At 30.6% G+C, this 15,414-nt stretch overlaps 1 protein-coding gene across 1 annotated transcript in view; it reads right to left on the bottom strand.

The window, feature by feature from the left end:
* Nucleotides 1-15,414, bottom strand: part of LOC146532732 (uncharacterized) — a 45,335-nt gene that overhangs the window by 22,228 nt on the left and 7,693 nt on the right. The window contains exon 2 of the mRNA XM_085196738.1: nucleotides 537-870. Within this exon, the coding sequence (XP_085052864.1) occupies nucleotides 537-711 (175 nt within the window). The 5' untranslated portion in view covers nucleotides 712-870. The remainder of the gene's footprint in view (nucleotides 1-536; nucleotides 871-15,414) is intronic.

Genomic DNA, 15,414 nt, shown 5'->3' on the forward strand with positions numbered 1-15,414 from the left:
TATATATTAATGGAGAATGGTAAATAATTTAAAATATTCTAAGTATACGTATATAGCACAGTCAACGCCATAGTTTGTTTCAAACAAGCTTGGGAAAGCTCCTATATTTTTAATTTAAAGTTCCCCAGTCAGAGAGCTATTGCGTATAGAATGATATAATTTAAGCTGAGCCTCAGTCATATTAATTTTTATTTATAATTTTAAAAAGTACAAAATATTGTATTTAATTTTAGGCTTATGTTTAACCTATATGGAATAACATTGGCAAAATATATAATACTAAAATGAGACGAAAATTTCTATTATAATATACGATTTATTGTTATAGAGGCGAATTTAGAAATAAAAATAATAAAATATACTTCTCCATATTTGACTTGTCAACTGAGAAATTATGTTATTTTTCGAAGTTTCTCTATACTATTTTCACAGCTGATAAAGCAAGTATTCTTTCAACATCATATAATATAATTATATACAAATATACATATGTATAATGCTTACTTAGTGTAACAAATTAGCTGTTCTACACTTACGCATGTTATAGTATGATTGATGCGGCCCCTGCTCGGAGCAGGCGCGCCGCCCGCGGGCGCTCAGCAGCACCTCGCGACGAGGGCGCTCCTGCACTTCGTTCTCTCTCGAACCCCCACTCTCCACCACGCAACCGCCACCCTCATCCCGACCCTCTTCCAGAACACACGCGGACATCACTGCTTTTACCTTTTAAGTTAGACACACTTGGACAAGCGAGTCAATAAATTATTATGTAATTCATTATCGAACTTTATCACCGAATATAAATGTCACAATTTAATATATACACATGCTGTAGACCGCTCTCCGCGTTTATTTTAGCGTCCCGTATACCTGAAACAATTTTAAAATAAAATTTTAATTTTAAAATAAAAGTTTTATAAAATAATCTTAGCCAAAACGTCGACAATTACTCTCTAGCTAGTAGGTGTACGTACTTATTTACAATTTTTCCTAATTTCTGTTCATATTATTTGTTTTTGTGCTTATTAAGAAAGAACTGGTTAAATGCAAGTCAGTCTCGCCCACCGAGGCTTCCATACCAATTCCAAAATTGTAGGTCAACGGGAAGTACTACTTATAAAAGTTGAAAAACTTAAGTTTTTGGGTAGGTATGTGAAAAAAAGGGTTTTTTTATAAATGAACTACAGATACAACTTTGCAATGATTTTTTTCTATGTAATATCTATAAATTTTCACTTTTCAGATTTTTGTCTTTATTTGTATTGTCAATTTTCACTTCGTGCCAAATTTCATAACTGTAGGTCCATGGGAAGTAACAGGTCTTGATTATGCGGCGAACTTCATATAAAATGCACCTAAGTCGATGCACATTCTCGTATGTTATGATTGCGTTGACTTTGAAGCTTAATTATTTCTGTGCTTCAAGGCGCCGTAGATCTTAATATTTGGTATTAATTTCAGTTCATCATCACATCTATAGTTCATCATCTAATGTTAGGTTATCAAAAGTACACTGTAAAACTAAACGTTTTCAATTTAAAGACAAACAATCTACCAGAGAAAAGTTTAATTAATTTAATCAGAGCCAGAAATATACTATCTTTTTATCTTCTTCGCCGCTCGGCGTTATATTTTGTACGTAACTAAGTCTTAAGGAAAAATTTCGTCAAATATTATTGTCATATTACTTTGTGAAAGTAAAGGTTTATTGTTATACCTATGTATATATATATCACATTAATAGATAAGACTTACATAAATTAAAATATTTGTTGTTTTTACATGAAGCTGATAAAAAAAATCTTAAGCTAACGGAATCCGCAATGAAAAGATAAACAAATGGGTATTAACGAGGATATCACGGTGAGAGTAAAGATCTCAGATGGTTTGCTCAAGACACTGAGTAAAGAATTAATGGCAAAAAAGACTAATGAAGCAAGAGTGGTAAGAGGTGCACTGCAGGCCGCGGTTAACCTTCGAAAACACAGCATAGGTACATACATATTCAAGGGAGATCTCGTGAAAAGCATGAGGATCCCCCAGAGGACGTGTAGATAAGATTGAAGACAGTGGACGAGGCAAAAAAGATATATAGATAGATAGATAAAACTCTTTATTGCATACATAAACAAACACATAACTAAATAGTAAAACAAATGACACAGAGTAGTATGCAAAGGCGACCTTATCACTATTAGAGATCTCTTACAGGTAACCTTAACTAACATAAACTTACGATAGAGCAGGATATATCGGTATGCAGAGACCGTAGCGTTTGGTACACTTGCTTCTATACTGTTTTTTTATTACTATACACAAATGAAAGTCACTTTGTGATATATTATAAGCACACAAATATTTACTATGGCAATATTGACTTGACCGAACTAGTTAAATATTTTCACACCTTCCCTGGACACAATATCGATCGCCATAACAGTGTTGGCTCAAACTCCATTACTTTAATAAAATAATCCGGGAGCAGCGGAACTCCACATTAAACATGTCAATCGACATAAACTCTGACCTCTGTTTTCAGAAAGTGTCCAAGTGTTGAAGTTTAATCTTTTTAATTTAATGATATATTTCAATAAAACATATAAAGATCGAATAAAATTATTTATTAGAATTATACACGTTATATGAAAAGCATTATCTATTTTAAAAGAAGACGTTTTATTTATTGCGATCCTATAACTATGTAACGTTTGTATTTACAGAATCTACGAGTATAAATAAATTCGCTACAACGGCTACAATTACTTAAGTGGAGTTAAGGACTAGTAATATGAGAAAGTTGTCAGTTCTCAGTATCCAGCTGTTATTATTTCCGAGCAAATGAATTTCCTATTTCACACTCTACATCCGTATTTCTCTAACTACCTTCCTAGAAATGAAACTAAATAGGCGTCAAGTTAGATGTTTACATCACTTCATGTGTATTCAATAATTTTTAAGAAGAAAATTAGAGAGAGAAGTCACGGTTAGAAAAAAGTTACTTTGACAATATGGACTGGACTATGTATTCATCTTTTTTATTATGTTTAATTATTAACAATTTTACACATCAAATTCTCAATTTTTCACTTCAAATATTATAATTTAAAGATATAATTGTTTTATAATTATTTTACACAAAAAAATTACCGTTTTAAATGTCAAATTTCGTTACATTCCAAGTTCATAATTTAACACCTTAATTTTGTACTTCTTAAAAAAATAATGAAAAACCTATAGATAGAAAGAAAATAAAAACCACCGTAACAGTGTTCGGACTAAGTTTGACAGCACGCCATATATGTGGGGTCAGTTGTAAATGTATGGGCTGTTTACTTTTATTACAGGTATTTATTCGGTTTCAATAAAAATAATTTTGCTATTATCCAATGTCTGTAAATATCTTGCCTTTATTTCATTGTGTGGTAGAGTTAGGTTCCACATATTACCGGAGCAAAAATTTTATTCCATTGTAAGGTTAAGATTCAATATCAAATTTATTTTATTAAACACTAAAACACGCTCGACCATACGTTGGAAAGATTTTATAAAACTTTGTTGAAAGCTCATATTAAATTCATGATATTGAATTTTGCGGAAATACTATTATTGTGTTTCTTATATATACATATTTTCATAATACTTATTTTCTTACACTTTACAGAAGAAATAACTTGATTAGAATAGATAATCACTTCATCATTTCCTTGTATATTTACGACTTTATAAAAAACTCTAGTTTTATTACCACCCGCTCGCGGCTTCGTCCACTAGAACTACACAATTATTTATTTACTAATCTAAATTACTTTCATACTCTAGAAACATTGTCATTTTAAAGATTATATTCGTGCATTGAAAACTAAAGTTTCAGCCAATCCAATAATTAAATTAATTTGTAGCACGTTTGTCGAAATACTTTATATTGATATAATGTACGGGTCAAGTAGGTGCGGGAGGTGTAACAGTTAATTCTCTTTATAGTTTTCTAAAAGATCTCGGCCTGTCTAGCCGCGGGCGGCCGCTAATTACTAGATATTACCAGAATAGGTGTATATTACTAAGTATTACGTGTTACTAACACATGATAAAATTAATGTTAACATTTAAAATTATTATCTGTGATTCGAAACAATACAGCAATAAAATTTACAAACAAGGGTAGAAATGCAGATGGACGAGTAAGTGCAGGTACGGGGGCACCGACCGTCTCGACGCGCGTCGCTCGATACTACGACCCACTTCCGAAATTACCGCTAGAATTCGACCGGAACATTACTTTTCCCTTCCTACAGCCTACTATTGATCAACTTAAATATGACAAAAATATTTTATTTTTATTTATTGAGTGGTTCAGTCTGTTTTATTTATTTTGTTATTCGCAATTTTATTATTTCACTGAAGGAACTAATATCGTGAAGAATCGATCCCGCTTTCACAGTCCTCAAGAACCCATAGAAGAAGATATTCTATAAAATCTTTAAAAAATACAGTGTGAAGATGAAAATATGACGTAAAAATATTTTTAAAAAATTATTCTACAGAATTTAAGAAATACACTGTTTTTTGTAGAAAGTGTAGCGATATGCGATTGTAAGGAATATCTTTTATAATTGATACAATGCTTTACTTATAAATATTATTTACTTTTGTAACTGATATAATTAAATTAACTATATTTTATTGCTAGAATACACAATAAAGTTAATTTAATTAAATGACCTACTTTCTGTACAAAAAGTTGCCTAATATATTTTGGATGTATAATATTTTTGTAGGGCTCACTACAATAGATAACATATTAAGTTGAATCCTCAAGCACCTCTTCACAAATTTATTTGGTAAAATTTATATGTGAATATTTTTTTCTCTAATTTGAATTCTCCGGACTCAAGGTTAATTTAATTAAGAACAGTCCTTCGGTTTATCCTTAAATTTATTAAGATAAAAAATTTGAAAGAGATTTTTGTATCAAACTATTTTATAATTAGGAACAATATATTACTTTTTAACCATAATAAGCAAAAAATAAAGGCTATATAGATAGCTTTTATTAATATAATAAATTGACGGACACTTATTGAGAAAAATTCATACTACTCGTGTTTATTCAAACTATGTAAAAGGTATAATATTACTTACACATCAATGTAACATATTGATATTCTATCCAATTCTATGAAAATAAGCGAAAACATAATAACTTACCATAAAACGGTTGTAATATATTTCTGAAACATGGACTACTGTAAAGTTACTGGAAAACTGACTAATAAGTGGAAAACAAAAAGTTTTACATACGTATATAATACTTTTGAAATTACTTTTTAAGTTTTTGTATCTATTAAACTGGTTTCTAGAGAAACTTACTCTCACATATTTATTTAAACAAAGAACACCTTTTTATTATAGAAATATATTAAATTCGTAATTAAATCAGCTTCACGCTGTATCCCGCACACAGCAGAGTATGCAAAGGGAACCTAATGTTAAGACACTCCGTTTCCCACTTTTCGCCGGATTCTGGAGGCATTGCGTGTTGAGTGGCGGAACTCAATGCCGTGCCTTGCCTCGACACCATTAAAAGATATTATTTAAAAAAACCGGTTAAGAGCGAGTAGGCTCGCCTATCGAGACTACCGTAAAATGTTTAGGATTGTAGGTTAACGGGAAATACAACTTATAAATGTTGACAAATTTAAGTTTGCAGGAACTCATTTTATAAGAAATGAACTACAAACAAAAGTCCAATTGTTTTCTTCTATTAAATACCTATAAATGTTCACTGTTCAATTTTTTCCTTTAGTTGTAATGTAAGTTTTCACTTCGTGCCAAATTTCATAACTAGAGTGCGACAGGAAGTACCCCAAAGGTGTTGAATACGTAGCGAATACAAAATGCAGCAGAATCGATGCATAAATGCTCGTATATTTGGATTGCGTTGACCTAGAAGCTTGATTTTTTTTTGTTCTTCAAGATACTATAGATTTGAATATTTGATATTGATTTCACCTTACCAATACCCATATACCTTCACGCCAATACCTCCAATACCTCCAATACCGATTTCTGCCAATACCTCCACCATATACCTCCACGTAATTTCGAGACAGACGAAACAAGAGACACCAGAGAACCCATGAGGGTTCCGTTTTTACTTTTTGATGTACGGTACCTTTAAAATGCGACTTAGTGGTGGAATTGCAACGTACTCGTATATGTATAAATAACCGACACAACCTACTGCAGTTAAAACATATTACATATTTGACATTAAATGTCCGAAATGGTTAACTATAATCCAACTATGTACCTACTTACTTATATCTATTTCATATAAAAAAACCTAAATTATTTTCAAGTCGCTCAGCGCGCCATGGAGCGGGCTATGCTCGGTGTATCTCTTAAGAATAGAATCCGAAACGAGGAAATCCGGAGGAGAACCAGGGTTACCGACATAGCCCAAAGAATTGGTAAGCTGAAGTGGCAATGGACGGGGCATATCTGTCGTAGAGCCGACGGCCGCAGGGGCAGACGTGTCGTAGAGTGGAGACCCCGTACAAAACGACCGGTGGGACGACCCCCTGCCAGATGGGCTGACGATATGAAGAGATTGGCGGGAAGCGGATGGGTCCGAAAAGCTGAAGATCGAGTGTGGTGGCGAGAATTGGGGAAGGCCTATGTCCAGCAGTGGACAAAAGATGGCTGTTGATGATGATGATGATGATGATGAAATTATTTTCCATTCTATAATTGTAAGAACATCAGATATTACCTCGACATACCATTCTGACATTAATAATAATTGCATTATAAATATACAATCTTTTTATCCAATTGTATGCTTGATGTATTAAATTACAAATATACCTAATACGTATTACAATCATACTAATATTACTAAGTTGGTGCAAAGATTTGTGCTCAAGATGCAAAATACAATCATATGCAACAGTGATGCATTTATTGCATTTGATATATGCAATATGCAATATATGCATCACTGTCTGACACTTTTTGCCACCGGTCCGCAAGTTTCCGGAAATGCTATATCGAGAGCAAGAGGCTGTAGTCGGATGGAGCACAATCTGGACTATAAGGGGGGTGCAGCACAACTTCCACATCATCTATAATGTCTAAGCCATTTTGCCCCAGTCCGCTGTGCTGTTGCGCTTTCTCCTTCAATATCACAAATTGCACCGGCAGCATCTCCTATGGTCAACCTTTATTTCCAATAGTGTTCCAGCAACACCTAAATTTTAAGTTGTGTAATCTCATAATCAGTTTCAGACATCGCGCAAGCAAAAAATAATGCAAAAAAAAGAAACAAAACACGAAAAATTTAAATTTCAATTTATTTCAAATGTAGAGTCAACATTAGAAAAGGATTTTGTTTAATTATCTTTGACATTAAAAAAAAATCACATTAGATACTCCTTTAAACACACTGCAAAAAAATTATTGTGTCGTTAAACCGGCGAATCCCCGTGCATAGTATTAGTATGCTATGAATGGATCCACATTATTTGAATTTTATAAATAATACTATTTCTCATGGAAAATATATATTGACGGAACATTAACGGAACATTAAATATTACATGAATATAGCTTTAACTAGAGTTAAGTCCTGCAATATTAAATTTCCTGGACAATTTTACATAAAAGTTGTCAATGGTATTAAACAAAGGCTTCAACATTTTCTTTAAAGCATTATTGAAATAAATGTCAAATTCGGTTACTCTCGCTCCATTTGTTATTTTTCTAATAATAAATAACTAATTTAAATTTTATGTTTTGAAAATAACAAATGATTAGGTACATGTTATGTCAATTCAAATAAAGCATAAAATAAAAAAAAAATTTAGAAGAGTCAGTTGAAATGTCAGACGAAAAGATTTTTTTCCGTTCCGTAAATAAGAATAAATCAAATTACATCTAATATTATTAGATATTCCGACAATTTTATTATTTATTTTCACACCTTACGTATCTCACGAGGCAGACATGAAGAATCTAGTAACAAATAATTTAATTCCCTTCTTTTCGTCTATCCAATGATTTAATTATTATTAATATCCAATTTAACGAAATTTGCTACAAATAAGTGTAATATGAAACAAATTTAAATACTAGTATATATATATAGATATATATATAGTATATAGTATATATATATAGATTTACTGATATTTTCTATTCATTTAATTCATCTATCATTTATCAATAATAGAGTAAATATAATCCTATATTCGAACAGTGTAATATTGGCATTGTGAAGTCTATTAGCTCTCTCAACGTAATAGCCAAAGAGGACAACCATCGACCTAACCTAGCATTCGGCGAAATTAATTACTCTGTTCAAACCTCTCACCCAAGGTTGAATCTGTGTGAAGATCTCACATCAATACGTTTATATACACTTATGTTCTTTAAATACCACTATATAAGCAACTGTGTTAAACTTGTTTTATCTTTTTTGTTAGGATGGTAAATTTGTTGACATTCATTGAATTAATATCGTGAGAATTTGAACCTGACTTCTACTTTCGCAGTCATGAATTATTAATGCATTGTAAATGTGTACTTATTGCAAGAAAAAATCAAATTAGGGAGAATAGTTTAAATAATTTTAAATAGTTAATTATCCTTAACTGTTACTTAAAATGAATAACTGTGAAAGGAAATAAAATCATTTTTGAATACCTAAAGAACGATACCCCACTTGACATAGTAAGCCGATTTTTTCTTTATTTTGACATTCGGTGGCTTCGGTTGGTCGCTGTGGGTGAATTTCGACTATTTTCAAGTCGCATAGAAACAAATATACATACTACGTACCTTTCCAAAAAAAAAAAATAATTCTTCAAGCTAAAAAGTAATAAAATTCTTATCATAATAATAATATATTTTTTGTTTATTATTATAATCAATTCTACAAATTGACAACTTCAAAGCCCAATTTAACGTAGTTAGCTATAAAGCATTAAATTGGGGAATGAGAGTGTCTTAATGGGAACTTAGTGTCTCAACACTAAGATCTCAGGTTCCCTCTGCCTACTCTGCTATGTGCGGTATATAGCGTGAAGCTAAAACAAATATGACTTTACTAACAAAAATGATTAACCATTGATCGATAGCAACTGAGATAATTTGAAATACTACTCGTATGCTACAATCTAAATTCTAATAAATTGTCAAACATATGATACGCCTTTGAAAGCGGAGAATTTCCATTGTTACATAATAATTTCTGTATATCCTCGGCATAATATCGGACCTCAATATCGAAAGCGGATTAGTAATTAAGCGCTAGTTGATACATTTACAAATGCAAATATCTATTGTAAATATACTTATAATGTAAAATAACATAGTTTATATTTACAATTCGTTAAAATAACTATTTATTTACACCTCACACTATATACAAGATGAAAAATCATACTACAAGTGTTCTACTTCATACAGTTTCTCCAAATGTTAGATTAGATTGTTAAGGTTATTCTTTAATACTGATCTAATGTATACAGTTGCATTACATATATTTTTTATTATATTTTTTATATTAAAAAATATGAGTCACGAACAATACAAACTCTTCATACAAACTCAATATTTCTCTTAGAGAAAACAATGCCAATATTTCCAACAAAGAACAAAAAGCTTTGCGGATTTTTATTAATATTAATATTTCAATATTTTATACGGAGGTAATACTTATTTATGCAAAAAACCTATAAATATTATTCTATAAATTAATTAGAAATACACATTAATTAGTATTACGGTTATTATTAATAAAATATTCTGAAAGATTACACAAGTTTGTAAATAAAAACTTCCAGTTTCGCTTGAGCCTGATTCAACCTTAATGTCCCTAATAATTACATTTTCTCATACATGTTCCATGTATATTTATATGTTACACTTTTATTATATGTAGAGTAAAAACCGGGATGGATGCCTCCCTTTTTGAAATAGCCTCCAAGTTTCAAAAATTTTAATGTTATATAAACAATTTCTATTCATTTAGCTAGCTTTATTTAAAATCTGATAAAGTCCGTAACCTTTTTTTCCATACCATATCATTTTTTAACATTTTGTAAAATTTAAAATATTAACACTAAGACGAATGATTGTAACTTTTTTTACATTTAAAAATGTATATATAAATAATTACGTATATATATTTGTTAATTATAATAAATTAAACCTAGTCTTATAGGAAGTAAGGGATTTGGTACTAGAATGAGGTAAAATAAAATATATTTAAATATATAAATGTAGTAATATATTACTACATTTATATATTTAAATTTCATATTTTCAAGCGTTTTTGGCGTTCACTGCAAATATATTCGCTCATAAATGTAAATAATGTAACATGCCCTGCGTTACAGATTGTAGTGTGTCAAAAAGTCTGGAGCGCGAGTAGAACGTGTTTATTTAAACGACGTATTTGAAGTTTTTATTTTTAAAAATAACATTTTTAGAAAGTATTCGCGCATTTATTCTAATGGGGCATCTATCCCGGTTTTAAGTGTATTGGTAATTATTAATTTTAGATATTTAAACTGCCAAAACGCAGTTTATGTAATATGTGTTTATTTAATGTTTGAATATGCATAACTAACTGTAAATTCTGTAAAACATTTATAGCAACATATGTGGCAGGTAGCTTAAATGCTCACATACTACGTATTAACCTTCCAATGCACTGAATGAGCCACCTCTAGACTATAGACGCAAATTACCTCAAAATAAGAACATACATATTATATTGAACTTATGACATTCATACATCGAGATGATTGTCGTGCTCTTGGCGCAGGGACACAACCGTATGTTAGGAAATGAAATATTTAATATTTTCATTTTGTTCGCTCTAGTCGAGGCAAAGCGCGGCGTTGAATTCCGCCACTCAACACGCAAAGCCTCCAAAAATACATACAAACGTCATCTGTAGGCTGTCTGCTATTGACCTCGCAATTATTCTTTCGTGGAAGTTGTAATTAAGATATTGAATAACTATATGTGTACTTTAGTAAATTAATTAAGCCCGTTTGAAGCTCATTCCTTGTCACGCAAGACATAAATTACTTAAAGTTAATTAAATCAACGTGAAACTTGGAAGTTTAATAAAGGTTATAAGAAGACATATTTCACCTGATAAATTTTAAATCATGTAAGTATACATATCAATTTGTGTTTAATAAAATTGAAGCACATCTTTGTGCAATTTATACATGAGTACTATTTATTATTTATACGATTTTCAGCGTTGCTTTCATTAAAAGTGATTATAAATAAAAAAAATCCTTACGATTCTATCTAGAAATGTATATTTTTTATTTTTTTTACGCTGTATCCTGCACATAGCAGGATAGGCAAAGACTTAGGAACTTAGGAAAAAAAACTTAGGAACCTAGTGTTAATACTCTCCGTTCCCATTAAGACACTGCCATACGACATTTTCCGTTCTAGAGGCATTGCGTGTTAACAAAATAACATACGTTGTTTAAGATTTCTAATAATCTTTGGATAAAATGTGTACAATACAAAAGAAATAACAATATTACACAGTTGTATAAATTTCTAATTATCTACTACATTATAATCAGGGTAAGTTAAAGATAAAATGCGAAATTAAAAATAATATTATAATCTTACGGACTATGACAGCACTCACACGTAACCGTAGCTTGAGTCTAGCTATAGGCACTTAATACAGATCTAAATACTCTAGTGGTATTATGTGTAGATTGAACTTTAATAGAATGTGGTTGTGGTTTATCTTAGACGTTGAATGTTCTTAATAATGTTCTTTCTCCTTACTGAGATCAAAGAATTATTATTTTTATTTAAATAAATAAATACTCATTATACCACTGTAGAAATATATATTTCTATATTCGGAAATTTCATAACTCAAATATTCATAAATTAAAATTATAAATTTCATTGTATATGTATTGACAAAAACTTTATTATAGGTATATATTATCCCATAAACATCATAAATGTGAAATGAAAGCCAAGTAAAATGTTAAACCACGCGTCGTTCTGGTTCAAAGCTAAAATCAAGACTTTCTCCAGAAAAAACCACTAGATACACCCATGTTACTGATTCTGTGTTCATTCGGGAAAAAATTTAAACTCTAATTTCTACGTACAGACTTAATTATATTTGCAAATTAGTGTACTCCGAGCTTGTACTGAACTATTAAATTGATATTTGATTTAGTGCCTGGTGGTAAATAATAGCAAAGTGAATTTTAGAGCTTTGAAATGGTTCGTATAAAATGCACACATGCATAGCGTGTTTTCAGCTTATTACTTGGCTGGACATCCTGGCGCGTCTCTGAACGTCTTATGGTCAAGGATCTAATGAGAATAATATTTTATGTCATTCTCATACGTTCCATGTAGCTTTTCTAAATACAACGATCACTTTGATTATTATTATACAAGTATATAGTATTAATGTAGGCTCTAATATAGGGGTGCTTATATTAGACGGTAGTAAATTTTAAATTTATTTATATTGATTAGTTTATCCATACAACAAAAAATTATAATTTATAGGTACATAATATGCATATATATATACTCATACGAACCTCCGTAATAAATTCAATTTTAAAAACAATTATTTACCATAAACTAAAATGTAACTAATAGATAATATTTATGTACTTACTAATATAATACTAGATACTTTTAGATCACTATATAAATAAGTACTAATCTTTATTTAATTATATTCTTATTAAAATAACACCATCATCTATTTTTAAAACAGAAGAGCATCTTTTGTGTAAAGTAGATGATCTATATTTATTCTCTTTCAAAGGATTTAATTAAAACTATAAAAAAGTTATTTAAAACGATGCAAAAGTTAATATAAGAAAGGCTAGTTATATAATTGGCATAGATATAAAATACTAACTTTAAAACTAGTGCTATTAGATGTTAAGATACAAATTACTTAAAAATTATTAATTTACATTAATAATTAACAAAAGGATGTGAAATATGACTTTATTCTTATTTAAAAATATATATTCGTATATAAAGAAACCATTTCCATTTATTTAGTAACAAAATTATATGTATATGTAGAAGCGAAATCAAATTAAACCTCATAGCTAATGTGATAACATTTTGTAGTATTATGTGGAAAGCTTTTTAATTTTTACAAAGAGCGAACCATATACCAAACATTAGTCGCTGACAAAATACTATTATATTTGATGTAATTTCTTTCTGTGTGTATAGAAAACCTAAAATCGGAACTGTCACAATGGACTTAGTTCGTCGATTGTACGCCCCTGCGCCTTTGTACATCGCCATCTCTATACATCAATGGCCCAATTACATTCTGGACTATCAATTTCTACAGACCTTGTGTCACGATTTGAATTATAATAAGAGATGACGGATGAGGGTTTGGTGGGACCTCATTCTGTAACATAATTACCTGATCTGTGTTAGGATTTCCTTTATGACACGGGTTTATACAGGCTTTTTAGATTCCTCTTAGACTATTTATTTACATCAATATTTCAGAGCACAGATTTTCAGTAACATTAAAATTATACTACTGTGTAAATTATTACATATATTTTAATGCCAGGCCTCGATTATAATATTATTACACATTTAGTGTAATAATATTATAATCGAGGCCGTCATATCAGTGGCACAAGTGTGTGACAGTAAATTGACAATTGTGGGTTCGATTCTCTCTAGGGGGAATGGATTGTTTAATATTTTCGTTTCCTCACTCTAATCGTGAGGAATAATTTTATAATTTTGGAGTGGGTGCCATGTAAAACAAACAGGCTTAGTAATTTGCAATTGCAGCAATTTTATGAGATTCACATAAAAAATATGTACTTAAATATAATTATATTTGAACGTAAGCTACCACACAAACAGTAAATATAGAGGCACCTATATTTATTAAATATTATTAGTAGACTTACATAGACACGACGCAAAGAGTAATAAAAACTAAGCATAGTAAGTTAGCCCATAGCACAGTAATTGCAATTAGCAGAAGTTTTCAGCCGTTATCTTTTATTACAGTTAGCTGAAAGCGGATTAGACATTAATGCTAGTTTTGATTTCATTCGGAAATAATATTCTTTTTCTATTTATATGAATCTTATTATATTTTAGCACATTTGGAGGGATTTAGTTACCCACTCTTTTCGCTTCATCAAGAAGAATTTCATTCAATCAGAATTTTTTTTGAACATATGCTACATGTCTGCTATCTATTTGTTGTCGTGCATATTAACGTTAAACATATTCGTTAAAATCGTAAAATATAAGACTAAAATCAAATACTATTTTAAAAAAAATATATACTTCTATCAGCTACCATCAAGTTTCAACATTAGGTCCTCGTTACCAAAAAGAGATAAATGAACAGATTTTATTAAGACGAATCTAACGAGCTCAAACTTAATGGATTTACGGTTTGCGAGTAGGCGTTTAAAGCTTCTGGCAGCCATATTCCAGCCGAATTCCAACCGGATACCATCGTCAGACTTTGTCAACCCGAAAGCAGTCAATGGGAAGCACTCGATGTGCAGGTAGAGTAAATGATGTAAACAAATATAGTTGAATTATTTTAACTTCATCTATGTCTTTTACTTTATGAGTTAAGATGAGAGATGCTAGTAATAAATGACTCTATTCTGTATTCATTGCAACAGCTTTATACAAAAACTTAAACTTAAAATTTTATTTATTTTAAGTACATACGGACAGTTAAATTTATTAATAAAATTATATGCATATTTTACCTTCTTTTATGGGTCACGTTTATCTTGCAAATATCAGGTTAAGCAAAAGAAACCTAGTGTTAATTAAAAAAAAAAAGACTCTCTGTTCTCCACCTTCCGCCGAATTTTCCAGATATTGCATGTTGAGTGGCCGAAATTGACGCCACGCTTTGTCTTGTTACTAGAGCGAGGAATTGAAAATAATTAATCCAAGCAGGAGTCGAACCCACACCGTAGCGCTAATAGTCGAGCGCTGTGCCACTGCGCCGTGACGCCCTTAATAGACATCTTTATAAATATATCCATACCTATATTATAAATTCGAAAGTAACTCTGTCTGTCTGTCTGTCTGTCTGTCTTTTACGCGATCAGGGCCAAACCGCAAATTTAATTGTGATAAAATACTCATATAGAGATGCTTGAGGGTCTCGGGATGAACATAGGATACTTTTTTTTCTCATATATATATCAATATATTAAAATACTTATTAATTTGACATGCAATTTATTCCGCCATGTTTATAACAACCGCCGTGCTAAGCAACGATTTGGAAAGTTTGTTGTTAGAAAACGTCACCCAAAATGAGCTTGCTTAACGCATCTCAAACCGGAAAATAAT

Source organism: Heliconius melpomene, chromosome 13, assembly GCF_056956725.1.
Source record: "Heliconius melpomene rosina isolate 202511_hmr_F chromosome 13, ASM5695672v1, whole genome shotgun sequence".
Lineage (NCBI taxonomy): Eukaryota > Metazoa > Arthropoda > Insecta > Lepidoptera > Nymphalidae > Heliconius > Heliconius melpomene.